General features: G+C 40.2%; 1 protein-coding gene across 1 annotated transcript in view; it reads right to left on the bottom strand.

The window, feature by feature from the left end:
- Lrrk2 (leucine rich repeat kinase 2) overlaps nt 1-15,056 on the bottom strand; it is a 155,425-nt gene that overhangs the window by 114,920 nt on the left and 25,449 nt on the right. The window contains exons 11-14 of the mRNA XM_023708602.1: nt 14,827-14,933; nt 11,401-11,530; nt 9,071-9,195; nt 4,055-4,161 (exon numbers count right to left, since the gene is read on the bottom strand). Of these exons, the coding sequence (XP_023564370.1) occupies nt 4,055-4,161; nt 9,071-9,195; nt 11,401-11,530; nt 14,827-14,933 (469 nt within the window). The remainder of the gene's footprint in view (nt 1-4,054; nt 4,162-9,070; nt 9,196-11,400; nt 11,531-14,826; nt 14,934-15,056) is intronic.

Genomic DNA, 15,056 nt, shown 5'->3' with positions numbered 1-15,056 from the left:
AGGAGGAGGAGGAGGCCAACGAACAAATTGTAGGGAAAACACAAGAGAGAGTAGAAATGTGAGTACTCTGATATTCTCAGCTTTTATAGCCAGAGGTCAAAAGATATTTTTGTATCCAATAGCAGTAACATCAGTATTTACTGAGTTCACACTATGTACTATGTCTTGCACTGACCCTTTCTCATGAAATATCTCCTAAAATCAACTCCGAGTAAAGAATCATTTATTATCTCCCTTTCATACTTAATGAAATTAAGATATAAAGTAATTTGTTCAGAGTGCACAGTCTGTAGGTGGTAGACCCAGACATAAGAAAGTAGAAACATACTAATTTCAAGCAATCATGTGAATAGTGTGTTGGCATACATGAAGAAAACAGTGACACCTAGGGAATACAAAAATATTCGTGAGAAACTTGGCATCCTTCTTTAGCAGCACGCTCAGCACCTTATGCCTTTTAATCTATTTCTATCCAGTATTACATAATTAGCTAGTAGTATAATCGATTTGGTTAGTCTTATTGATGGCCATTAGACTACTAGGACAGATTAAAGGAGTAAAACTCTTACCATTTCATAGGCTGTAAAAATAGCAAGCTCAATTCTTACTCAAGATACATGTGTGTTGCAACTTAGGAAGGTCCATGTTCATTACTGTCAGTCAGAGATTTCTGCCAATACAGCAACCACTATTTTAATTGTCACAGGTCACAGTGCCTCAGAGAATGTTCTAGAAGATGCCTCACCAGCCATTAAGTATTTGTCCCAGAAGTGACTAACATAATCTCTAGTTGTAATTCCTTAACCAAAGCTAGTCACACAGTCTAAAATACTGTACTACAAAATACCAGAAAATGGAAAACTAAAATATTTTTCAAACAATATTAATGGCCAACAAGTAAACACTTAGTTAGCTGCCATATTTTTCTTATTATAAATTGCACCAAAATGACCATTCTTGTCGAAAAATATTTGTGTATATATTCAAGGAAATCTGTTTCATAAGTTCTGAGGATGGAATCTCTCATTAGAAATCATGCCCATTTTAATTTTAACAAATATTACCAAATTTCCCTCCAAAAGGTCTTTCTTTTTAATTTACATTCATAATGAACACAGTTAAAAATCTTTTCATATGTGTATATCAGTTTTATTTTTAGCATTACATTTCATCCACTTACAATATGTTTGACAAAAAGATTCACCTAGTTTCAGCTTCCTTTTTTTTTTCCTCAAATGGCTGACAAGCTAACACAAATTATTGCATAAATTATTTTTCCTCCAGTATTGGGTTATATGTATCAATTGAACATTTTCATTTAATTTTACATTCTGGGTCACACAATTATTTCATTAATTTTATACTAGCTTACCTACTTGAAGATATTATTGTTGGTTTTATTAAGAATATGTAAATAGAGATTATTTTTCTTTTTTAAAAATGTCACTCACCAAAGAAGGCATAGCATTTTGTATGTTTAACTTTGTGGTGCCTTTGAGTTTCGTAGTTTCTGTAGAGCAGCCCTATAAGCTTCTTTTAACTCTACTCACAGGTTATTTCTAATTGTTGTCCATGTTATTGCTTTTGCAAATGTTGTCTTTCTTCAACAGATGAAATAAAAGCCTTAAATATTTAACCTAGGAATGTATTGCTTTAAGGTTTCTTGTTTGGTTGGTTGGTTGTTTTGTTGTTGTTATTGTTGTTGTTGTTGGCAGTAGTGGGGCTTCAATCCAGGGCCTCTGCACTACGTTACATCAACAGGCCTTTATCTATCTATCTATCTATCTATCTATCTATCTATCTATCAATCAATCAATCTATCTATCTATCCATTTTTGAGACAGGGTCTTGCTATGTCTCTAGGTTGCCTAGGCTGTGTCTGAACTTGTAGCCCTCCGCCTCCTAGAGCCCTCCACTTACAGGCAGGAACCACCATGCCCAGTAACTTCAAGGTTTTTGTGAAGTCCACAAGCTCTTTTGACTTGTGAGCATTTCATCAGCCTGGTTTTACCTTCTAGGGTCTCTTGAACAAAGAAGGTAGTGGTGTCACTATATACAAAACAGAAGCAGCCAAACTATCAAGGGTGTATTTTCTATGTTGTTCTTCAGAAATGAATGTGGAGAAACAGACCTCTGTGGGGCAAGTGACTAAAAGCTGTCATCTGAGGAATGGTAAAAGGATCTGGCACAGGCAAGACGTGGATGCGCCCAGTGATTTTAGCTTCCACTTGAATTTTAGTGATATATTTTATGCATGCAGTGCATAGTAAAAAATTTGTGGATCATAGTTGAATCTTTTTTTTTTTTTTTTTTTTTTAGGGAAGGGTCTACAGGATGTTCAGGATCTCACTACTAGATCAGACCTGTAGTGATCCACCTGTTTACAGCCTCCTAAAAGCTACGATTACAGGCATGCACCACCACGCCCAGCCTCAACTGCCATCTCAGTGCACCTCAGGGGCAAGGCCAGCATGGCAGGCCCGGGGATCGAACCCCTCGGCCCTGCGCCTGCCTGCAGGTGCTTTAATCTGCTGAGCTGTTTGGCCGGCCCTCATAGTTGAATCTCAAGTTTTATCCTATTTAGAATTCTGCTGTTAGTTTAGACTGCCACAACTCATTGTTCCTGTGATACATGCACCTAAACTTCCGACGCTTTTAATCATTCAAGTAAGACCTCCAGTGACAGAACTGCAAAGCTATTTATACTCAACTTTTAGTCTTTGTTTCTCAGTCACGATGGGGTGTCAGGGAGACAACACTGGAGCGTTCCCAAATAAATGCTGCCTCTTCTGTTTCCCTGTGACCATGACTATTCGCCTGTAAGTAATAGTCCCTGTGGAGCGAGATGTTGTGTGTCATTACTCGGGTGTTGGCTTAGGAAAAGAGCAGCTCTCAGTCTCCTAGGATGCAGCGTGGAACTCAAGGCCTAGGACAGAGCGTCCTGCTCCACATCTTCCCGCTCACGCAGTCAGGTTTGGCAGACTGAAGTGAGAGTGATCGATAAAGCTTTTCTGACACCTCTTGCTTCTCATCAGTTGTCACCAGGAATAAAACGAACTGCTTCTTTCTCCGTGTTCCTAGAATATGTTCCCAAGCCTAGTACAGCTGCGTGCTCATGTCAGTAACATGTCTGTTTCACGCGTGCTCCTTACTCATCCAGCCGGATTACGAGACCCACGACAGAAAAGTACAAGCACACTCACGTTTGTCCTCCAGGCGCATAACTAGTTCCTTCCATACACTCACTTCCAATAAATATTTCTAGAAGTAAACAATCCATTATACTATATGTTTTGTTCTACTCAAGGTGTAGTTTCCATACAAGCAATTCACATATCATAAACATTACATTATAAAGTTCAGTTTAAATTGAATTTTAAAGGTGATCTCTCTGGAGGCCATGTACTACAGCAGAACAAAGCAAAAGCAATCATATTATCTTGCTTTCATGAAACCGTTAACCCTAAGCATTCTTTAAATATTTACTCATATTTTTACTAAGAAAGAGTTCATCTTACGTTACACTTTCAAATTATGCACATAGACAGGTAAATGCATTCAAAAATGGAAAGAAACAGTACACAGCAGATCTTTTCAGTTTATCTCTGAGTACAGCAGTGAAAAGAATATAGGAAATCCAAGCATATTCTAATGTTCTCCCTGGTGTACTTTTGTGGGTTGAAATTTTTACCAGAAGCAGCCAGAGAGAACAGACAGCAAGCAGCAGCTATAGTTCCTGACATAACTCATGAAATTTATTTGCATATCTGGGTCTTTGGTTGTCTTTCAGATTAAGCAAATTCAAGGAATTACACTACCAACAATCTAAGGAAGACCATCCCTCTGTGTAGTTGATGGTTCACCTGTCTTCCCTGGATTTAGACTTCGTACACATCCTTTCAGTCCCACGCCCCTGCTGGCATCTTGAGTCCTACAATCATAGTGAACCAAAAAAAAAAAAAAAAAAAAAAAAAAAAAAAAAAAACCCTTCTAGCTCCCTGAATTTAAGATTGCAGTTAACAGCATAAAGTCAGAAAACCCACATTCAACATACCCTGTTCAAAGCCGCTAGGACCAGTTTGTGAATATCATTCTTTACACACTGTTTCCTAAGCATATTCAGTTTACGTTGAGATTCATCTCTGGATTCTTCTGGCATACCTGAATGCAAAAGTAAACAAGGAAATAAATATATGTGCATGCAATGTTATGGCTCAGATTCAAATCAACTCCCCCAAAGTCTCCAGGGTTCACAGGTGGGGCTTTCGGAGGGGACTGGATCACAGGGCACTGGCCCAATAGTGCATTAATCCACTAATGACTTTAGGTGCCGTTAGGAGGTGGGGCCTGCTTGGGTCAGGTGGGTCCCTGGGGGTGCACTCCTGTCCCCAGCTCCTCTGTTGTTTCCGTGCTTCTGGTCTCCTCCTCCGGGATGCTGCACCATGCTCCTTCCGCTTGGAGTCAGGTGACTTCAGAGGGAACCCACTGGAACAATGGGGCTAAACAAACCCCCCTCAGTTGCAGGCATGGGAACCTTTTTTTTCTAGCAGTAGAAAGTGACTGAGACATACATGTACCTACTTCTCATGTAAGAATTAACGCTGGACAAATTGTCATTTGTGAAAAATTATCATAATGTACCTAACAGAACACAGGTACCATTTTCTAGTAAATGATTCCTCAGAGCAATAGTACTGAGTTTTAAGAAATCTATAAAAGCATTTCATCATTGAATACAAGCAATACAATGCATATGAACATTTACTGAATTTAAACAAGAATTTACTTAGGGATAGTGGACTCTTCTCACATAAAACAATCTTATGAAACAATCTTATATAGGAGTTGGCTTTGGTTTAAAATTTTAGGAGATTTTCATGCCACAATAGACAACTTTGGAAAAGTTAAATGTTATGTGGATACAGGAAATATGGTCAGACATGAAATGTAGACATGAAAACATCGGGAATAATGGTGGGAAAACAGATTTTAGTTGCAGTATTAAGACTGTGGGGAGTTTGTCAATTACAAGACACCTAAAGACTATAGAGTCGTATTATTTTTAAAAAATACTACTTATAAACCTACATTGTAGTTGAAGGATCCCAACACTATTGAAAAATCTATGAGTCCAAAAAATGCTATACAACACTACGTACCTGTAAAATTAGGTTGAAAGAGTATCTTTCTCAAATCTAAAACTATAGAAATAATTATTAATAATTAATCATGATTTTTCATTTTTACAATTTTTATCATCCTAAATTATAAGTTGCTTATTGCCCTTCCATCACTCACTAGAAATAGGAGTGACGGGTTGTGGAGATAGCTCGGCAGTCTTGCTACACAGCTAGGACTCATAGTGATCTTCCTGTCTCAGCCTCCCCAGTGCTGGGATTACTGGCATGTGCTACCACGCCTCGGGTTCCAGGGCCGGCCCAGCATGCAGTACCAGGGATCAAACCCGGGTTCTTGCACTTGCCAGGTAAGCGCTTAGACTGCCAAGCTAAGCCTGTGTTCCTCCTCAAATAGTTGCATATTATATTCTCTAGAACTAAGTCAAGAAAGAACAAGTCAAATGATACTTTATTAAAATAACTGGGTCTCTATTATTATTCTATTACAGCCCCCAGCTTGATATCTGTCTAACATAATTTATTACTAAAGAAATTAAAGCAGACAAGCTATCTGCCCAGCCCCTGAAATCTTAAATTACTACATCTCTATAACTCAGTTTCACCATCTGTATAATGTGAAGAAGTAAAAGAAGGCAGGAAAGAAACGTCTGTTTTTGGGTTGCTGTGAAAATTAAAAGTTTACACACAAAGCATTTTCAGTAACATTTAATCCTTCTTCCTGTGGTACTCGGGATTAAGTTTAGGGCTTTTACCTGGTGCTCCATCCCCAAGCCTTTTGCTTCTGTTGACACAGGGTTGCACTAAAGTGTTAAGTTGCTTGGGCTTGGCTCAAACTTGCGATCCTCCTGCCTCAGTTTCCCAAAGTGCTACTATTACAGGCATGCACCACCTCGCCCAGCTGCCTGATTGCTTTTTCTTCGTGTGTGTGTGTGTGTGTGTGTGTGTGTGTGTGTGTTTAAACAGGGTCTTGCTATGTCTGCCTGATATTTTTAAGTCCTCTATGGTGCTAAGCACTATCATTGTCATCAGCTGCAAATGAGTACATTTTAATACAGTTTTCATATTTCAGGTTATTGCTTTTCTGGATTAAATGATCTCAGTTCCTCCAACTGCCCTTATTCATACAGTTTCGCACACCTTGTTACTCTCCTATATGTTAACTCTTTATTGGCCTGTGCCCCTCCTCAAATAGTTGCATATTATTTTCTCCAGAACTAAGTCAAGAAAGAACAAGTCAAATGATACTTTATTAAAATAACTGGGTCTCTATTATTATTCTATTACAGCCCCCAGCTTGATATCTGTCTAACATAAGTTATTACTAAAGAAATTAAAGTGGACAGTACTAAATTGAAAAAGAAGGTGTCTGGGAAGCAGCTCAGCAGTACAAGAGCCTGCCTGGCAAGTATAAGGTCCTGAGTTCAATTTCCGGTACCAGAAACAAAAAAAGCCACTACACTGAAAAGATCTTGAGACATACATTACATGCAAAAGTTCATCCTGAATTGAATACTGCATTATGTAAATTGATAGTAACACTAATTTTTTACTCTGGAAACTTGAACATGATCTAGTTCATAAGCACATACACAAGATGCCTTCCCAGGACCTCAACATGTTCAACCAGAATTACACTCAACATCGACATTACAGGGTTACTCATTTCCATGTAGACTAATACAGGACAGGAGCATAACACGGCTCAGCACGCTATGCTGCCTCCTGGCGTGCAGTACAACCTGGTGCCACAGGACAGACTATTCACGCTGTGCCCCACAGAGAATTGTCTGCTCTCCGTGGATACTCAGTATACAAGCATAGTTATATAGTGATATGCCTACAAAGTGTGTCTAAATGTGTATTTTCATATGTAAAATAAATCCCTAAAGCAACTATTGTCAAGGGCACTCATGACCACCCAGGTGTTCACTGCCTAACAAATGTGGCTTCTGGCCCTATTCAAGATCAATAAAAGAAAAGAAAAATTATATTTGAAATTTGTTTGAGGACTCAAAGCATATTGTTTTGTTATCAGCAGCCTTGGTTCTGAATGTCTTTTGGCTATTTTTAAAATTCCCACCCGAATCAGAATGGTATCTCTTAGGATATGCTGTGCTGTTTTAGAACAATCTGCAGCACCAGGGAGGTAGCTCAGTAGAGTAAGTGTTTCCCTGGCAAGCACAAGGGCCTGAGTTCAATCCCTGATTCCACAAAAAAAAAAAAAAAAAAGAACAATCTGCAAATGAAATTCAAAAATTCATTGTGATATTTTTATTCTATGTCTGTTAAATTATGTCTCAGAAGTTAACTGATAATTATGATTCAATTAAAAACTACTGGCTGGATAGTTGTTTTTATTCAAGGTACAAGGAACTTCTTTTAAAAATGACTCAACAATGCTGTCCTTAAAAAAACTTTTCTTTCTTTATTCTTTTTTTTTTTTTTTTTTTTTTTTTTTGAGACAGAGTTTTGCTATGTAGTTCAGGCTGTCCTCAAATTCACAATGATCCTCCTGCATCAGCCTCCCAAGTGCTAGCACTAAGGTATGCACCATGTGTGGCCAAAAACAAACAAAAAACCTTATAATAGGTATGTTCTTATTCTCAGAAATGTAAGGTACCTGTATAACCACAGGGAAAAAAAAATAGATTTAAGTTGATTTCACTTCAGAAAGAAAAAATTAGCAACTTAAAAAAACTGGGAATTACATAAAACAAAAAAGAAAAGTATTTGCAGTATTGTATTTAGCAGTCAGTGTCCCAGAAAATGCACCTAACTGCCCCTCAGATGCATCCTCTCCTGCCTGGTTCCGGGGCCTCTACCCTGCCTCGCTAACCAACCAGTGACCTCCAACCCGGCACCCTCTATCTGGTGCCTCCTTGCCTGGCATCCTCCACGCCTTGGCGCTACACACAGCCACAAACCCACATGTTCTACACTCCTCTAATACATTTGAGTTTATTTGCATTTAAGTAAAAAGCACATATCACCCGGCACTGCACCCTACATCCACCGCTTCTGCCCTCCATCTGCCCTCCCCACACACCCACAAGCTGTCTTCCCCTCAGTCCGCACTGGGGCCCACACCTTCTCCTTGAAACGTCCTTCCCTCCCCTCTCCCAGCCCACGCGACCCATCTGTCAATCTCAGCTGTCACGTCTCTGACCCACTCCTTTGAATGAATGATTCATGCCTCCATAAACATACTCACATCCCGTGCGCCTGTCATGCCCTCTCACTGTCTCAGAGCTGACAACTGACACACCGGGTACCTCTCAGCTCCTGTAGTACTATGCTCTTGCTTTTCCTCATTCAGCTTTCAAGCCATAAGAGCAGCACAGCATTCAGAACATAAGAGACACTTTAATAAATATGTGTTGAAAAAATTCAGGAGCAGGTGTTTTAAGTAGGCTTTGGAAGACAAATAAGGAAACAACAAACGTAAGGAGGAGGTAGCGGAGAGGAAGCAAGCCCCTGAGGGGAATCAGTAAAATCCAGATGAGTAATGGAGAAAAATCAGCCCAATCACAGAGTTAAAAGGACTGAAAGAAAGCAAGAAATGAGGTGTGAAAGTTAGCTACTGCTTATGGTTCAGGCAAGGAAAAAAAACGGGCTCAGGCTTGAACTCGAGTCACAACCACAGAAACTGAAATGAAATAGCAGAAGCGAGCACCTACCCTGGAGTAGAAGCACTCCATGCTTTATACTGTAGCTATGTTTTGTACCTGATGATCTTACTAGGCTTTGTTATACACTCATCTCAGTGGCTCCTCCACATTATCGTTCACTCAGAATATTGGGCTCAGGCGAGGGATTGGCATTCGGTGGGCAAAAACTGGTCCTTTCAATTTGCTTAGAAAGTTGCCATTTCACGTAGGGCCAAAGATCCACTGAAATTGCTATCTCTTAGCACAGTCGATTTTGTGACTTACCTGGCACTATAAAATGTAAAATAGCTCGCAGCGCCTCCAGCTGTACTGGCAATGACGTCTCGTGGTTTTTCATAACTGTTATTATTTTGGGGACCAACCCTTCCACTGTATCCAAGGAAGCATTGCTGGAGAGATAAAATCAGCATGTTTATTAAAGACAAAATCCAACTCAATTACTCAAACGCCAAATTAAAACAAACGCTGGAAAACAGCATCAACAGATTTTTCCAAGAAAATGTGCTGGATTTCAGACTTCTGAGCATGCATAACCATTGTTTCATTCAATATTGACCTCAAGAAGCAGAATTCACAGCAACCTGGGATTTCTCTCACTTGGTTTTCATAACAAGTCTTTTCTGATCTACCTATGAGTCATTGGCAACAACCCCAAAAGATAGATGCTATCATTCCTATTTTCCACTTAGGTGGTCAAAGGATAAAAAGTCTTTTAACTAGAAGAAGACAGTGTCAAGGCCAGCACACAAACTCATCTGGCTTCAAGACGAGAGTCCCTTGCATCATACCCCAGATTAACATCACTGCTCTTCTCAGGCGCTATTCTCTTTGTTCTAGCTTGCATTAAGATGAGCAAATTTCGCTTGATGAGAGCCTAACAGCTACTACTAAGTTCTCCAAGACAGTCTTCGCTTGGCGCTGTGCAATGCCAACTGGGCCTTGTGCACGTCAGAGCTGTGTGCTTGCTCTGTAGGGCTCCACAACCCTTGGGGAATAGCATTCCTTCCTTTCTACCTAGTTTTGGCACTTTTTCTCTCCTCTTCAAAGGATTAGCCTGCCCTCCTTTGGCAGTGCCAGCTGGGTTCACTATGCCCTTCCCACTGTGATCTTTATGCACCAAACCTCCGCAGTACGGCACAGAACATGGTCGTCTGCTTACCTATCAGCATCCTCAGGCTTACCTATCAGCATGGTCGTCTGCTTACCTATAAGCATCCTTGACTAAACACTGAGCATCTGGAGGGATATCTAACTGCTATAAGTTTCTGTCTCTAAGATTGCAACCATAGACATTCTAAAAATGAGAAAACCGCCAGATCCATTAAAAGCCTTGCCCGGAATCCACAAAATCCTAAGCCATATTTTGTTAGCTCCTTTATCAGATTTTTGCATCATTTATGAAGGGATACACAATTCCAGCACCATAAAAATCAACATTTAAGACAAATGTTTCATTGAAATGTTCAAAAGCAACCTTTAAATGGAGAAATATCACTTAGAGATGTGATTTACATGCATATAAACAGATTAGCTGGACTGATAGTAAAACAATTTGACAGCACTGCTTACAAGTCTGTAGACAGGCACAATTTCTCATGCTCTATGTACTTAATTCATTTGTGCATAACAGCAGCCATAGTAGGTAAAATATACTAGGCATCGTACCAAACCTTTTATAAAAATGAACGTATTTAATCCTTACATTGCTCATAGACAATTAATGAGGCTGTTATTATGATTCCTTTCTGCAGATGAGGAATCTCAAGTTAAGCAATCAAATACTTGGCTCAAGCTAGTGGCAAAGCCAAGACCCAAAGTCAGTTTTCACTGCCTCTCTGTACCTTTTCTTTATTTTTTTTATTTCCTTTATTTTTTTACCCATGGCCATTTCCAACACAACCTACTTTTATTTGCTATTCACTCAGACAATGCCAAAGTTACTTTACAATTTTTTATTAATAAACTGCAAAAAGATATTGAGTTTATCCTGCAGGAAGTATCGGCTGGATTGATTTGGTATGGATGTTGGGAACAAGGTTTTGAAAGCCAGTAGCTCTGCCCTACCATCGCCTATCACAGACCGACAGTCCTGGAGCTGTTGTGCTGCTGAACAGACACAGCCTCAACGACTCTGGACCAGAACTAGATGTGAAGAAAGGTCCCATGGCCAAGGGGTGAGAGAGGAGGAGAAGACACGACAGAGTTAACTCAAATAAAGGAATATTAATAAATAATGCACTCGATATGTAAAAGCAATACCTAGAAACTGCACAGGGATTGTGAAATTTTGCATCTTTCACAAACAATAATTTGAAAACCTTGCAATTCATGCTGCATAATACTCATTCTTGAAACGTAATCAATACCACACCTAAAGCACAAACACAAACCTTCGCCGCATTGCTATAGTCTCTAGGATTCCTTTTAATGCTGAGACAAAGTAAATCTATAAAGTCAGCTATGTGAGATTCCACTGCAAAACTTTCACACTTCAAATGCTTTGTGTTTTTCTTTTCATTCTTAGAGAGGGGCGTGAAATAATATTCCACCTGATTACGTACTATAGATCCTGCATGGGTGGAAGCCTACATTACCTTCCTTCAAAAAGATGGTTCAGCATTTTACAGCCGCTCTCAGCCACTTCGGGAGAATGTTTGTGCCTCTGCATGAGCTCCAGCACGTTCAGGTATATTCCCTTGGACAACAGGATTTTTCTGAAATTAACTGCAAAGTATTCTTGAGGTTAGTCATAAGTGTAAAAGCACATTTGTATAATCTGACAAGAAAAATGTAGACGATTAAGACAGTCTAAGATCTTAGGAAAACACAAGCAAGAACATGCACAGCCCCTCTGCAATTTAAAGATTACTAATGTCTATTTCTTTAAAACATGTATCATTTTCTGTACTTCCACACTGGTAAATTCTTCGCAGAGGTTTTGTTTGGGTTGTTTTGAGCTGCTCTGTCCATTTCTTCCAGCGGCATGTACAATCCTGTCATTGTTACATATGCCATTGTGTGGAAAAGGATGGACAGAGCGCACTGCTGTGAACCAAAGCTAGTTTCATTTATTGGCACGAGGCCACAGCAAAGATTGAGTAAATACATAGATATGTTGGACAACTAGCATGTTACATGTAGAGAAATAGCTACATTTTAGTATGAGTTTTATATACACTCCACACATTTTTTTTGCTTTGACGTTTTCATCTATGTAGCAATTATCCTAAAGCCTCTGTATAAACATAGATTGCAACATTATATATTGCAATTAAATGCTGTGAAAGTGGTAGGAAAGGAATATTGGAAAGTTTCGATTTAAGTGCTTTAAAGGAAGAATGGTCAATCTCAAGAAGATAGAACAAAATACAGAAGTAAATAGAAGTGATATAAACATTCTAAAATGTTAAACCTCTAAAATGCTAAACCTCAAAAGTAATACAATTTTAAAACAATTAGGTCATCACATGTTAAGATATAAGGAGTTGGCTATTGTGTTTGATCACATCAGAAGTAGCTGGATTCTAACCAAGGAGATTTTTTTTTAACCTTTGATTGAACTCAAGGAGATATTTTAAAAGATAAAAGTTATTCTAGGCTGCTACTTCTTTTTTATTTTTATTAATTTGGTACAGGATCTCGCTACACAGCTCAGACTCATAGTGATCCTCTTGTCTCATCCTCCCCAGCGCTGGAATTACAGACATGTGCCACCACAGCCAGTCTCAGTAGCCAGCTCAGCAAGGGACCAGCATAGCATGTGGTACCCGGGATCGAACCCGGGTCCTTGTAATGCCAGGCAGTCACTTAGACCATGGAGCATCTTCCTGGCCCTAGACCATTGCTTCTTAAATATCAGTGTACTTCAGATTTATCTAAAATGCTTGTTATAACACAGATTATTGGGCACCGATTCCCATTTGTGACTCCTTATTTTTGTATGTGGTTCTACAATTTATATTTTTAAGCAAGTTCCCAGGAAATGCAACTGGTTTAAAGACCACTTTAAAAATCACTGTTCTAAAGCCAGGCAAATTGCTCAGTGGATTAAAGTGCCTGCAAGCAGGTGCAGGGACTGGGGGTTCATTCACTGAGCCCACCTTGCCAGCCCTGCCCCCCAGGGCGTGCTGAGATAGCAATTGAGACTGGGCTTGGTGGCACACGCCTGTAATCCCAGGTCTTGGGAAGCTGTAAACAGGCAGATCATTACGAGTTCAATCTACATATTGAGACCCTGTAGAGCCTTACTAAAAATACAAAAAAAAAAAAACAAAAAAAAAAAACCCACTGTTCTAAAGAGTAACCCAAAGTATGACTTGCATTTTAAATACTACATCAGGCAGAAATTTCATCCTAAATCGCTTTAGCCTTTATAAGATATTCTGCACATCTACCAGATATCTATACAATACTCTAACGAAGTAGAAGGAACTGAGAACTGATTTTGAAATTATATATCAAGATAAATTCTGAGCACCACTAATGCTCAGACATCATAATAAGAAGCAATCCAACCTCACAAAATCAAGGTTGTTTTGTTTGCACATGAACAAACTTCTGGGTTGCTAAAAATTATGGAGCTAACACATCACGCCAGGCATGCTGAAACACACCTGTAATCCTAGCACTCGGGAGGCTGAGGCAGTCGTACTGCCGTGAGTTCGAAGCCAGCCTGGACTACTAAGTGAGTCCAGGGTCAACCTGAACTACAAGACCTTGTCTCAAAATACTAAGATAAAAGAAAACATAAAACACCAACACACCCCTGTTACGTGTCTCCTTTCTAAGAAACCACATACAGGAGCAGCAAAGTCCAGGTTTCACTTTCTGGAATGAAATCTCATCCGGGTCTTTTAACCGCACAGTAGGATACAAAAATAGCAATTCCCCTTGCTGCTCCTCCTACTCTGATTCACTATCCCGACAGCAAGCCTTGTCTGTGTCGCCGGGCCCTTGTCACTCCAAGCCTCTTATTACACCACCACCAGAGAGATGGGATGAGGAAGAAGGAAGAGCGGGCACCATCTTCCTCCTGGTTTGACCTAAACAACAGTACAAAGAAGCACGCGCGCGCTGCTTCCTGTCCCTCCACCCAGGATCTCCACCGGAAGCTGGTGCTCGCGCTGTTCTGGGAACAGATTTGTCTTCCAGGGTTTCCCTCTCCCCCCAACCCCCATTTTTCCCTCTCTAAAAATATCCTGCAAAAGCTGCCAGCTCCCCGGGCTTTCACGACCAGTTTTCTCCCATTCTTTTCGGGCAGTCCTGCCTGCTCAGGAGGCAGGCTTCTGAGCATCCTGAGTCCCGATCCTCAGCCTCCAGGGCCCTTCTAAAGGTCCCTTCTCTTCTAAATCATGCTGCACTGTAACCCGTAGTAAGTTACATGTAAAGGATCATTTTCAAGGGAAAAAAAAGTAGCATACAAATGTCATACTTGATAGTTTTACCAGGATTTAGAATGATGACTTTTCTCTCCAACCAGATGCATTTTGATGAAGTGTTTTTGTTTTTTTTTTTTCCAGAACCGGGGATTGAACTCAGGCCCTTGCGCTTGCTAGGGATGCACTTATTCTACTGAGCCATCTCCCCAGCCCCTTGATGAGGTTTTGTTAAGAAAATAATAGGAAAAATACAAAAGCAAGCCTTTAATGTTTATTATAGGATCAAAAAAAAAAAAAACCCATTAGACATAAGCTAAAAGTCCACTGATAAGATTTGCATAAAACAGGCTACAGGTATATATAGGAAAACTACACAACTATTAAAACTGATAATGTGAAAATATGGATTTTGATTATAAGAGGATGTAGCATGATTCAATCGTTGCAAAATAATATAACATATATTGTGCGCATCAGACATGATACTCAAGAACATACATCAAAAGGCTTGTCCTGTACCTCTAACCCCGCATAGCCGTAACTCAGTTTTGTATCTCCATGGCTGAGTTTTTCAGGATACACAGCCTTTAGAAGAAAGCACACCACTGTCTCCGACACTTGCCAGCGCAGCGCGCCCCTTACCATTCTGCTCCAAGAGCGTGCACAGCGCGGCTGCAGACGCGCGGAGGACTTCCCGGGAGGACGCGTGCATGAGCATGGCCAGCATCACCTCCCTGTGGGCGGGGAACCTGTGAGGGAGGCACAGTGACAGCGGCGGTCAGCGGGGACAAGGGCAGCCCAAGTCCTTCACAGCCCAGCAACTCTAAGAATAAATAAGGGCACGGCATCTGAGTGACAGCTTACGTCACTTC

The sequence above is a fragment of the Octodon degus genome, unplaced genomic scaffold (genome assembly GCF_000260255.1).
Source record: "Octodon degus isolate 3935 unplaced genomic scaffold, OctDeg1.0 scaffold00409, whole genome shotgun sequence".
Lineage (NCBI taxonomy): Eukaryota > Metazoa > Chordata > Mammalia > Rodentia > Octodontidae > Octodon > Octodon degus.
The sequence above is the reverse complement of the archived record's forward strand: the minus strand, read 5'-3'. Positions and strand labels throughout refer to the sequence as shown.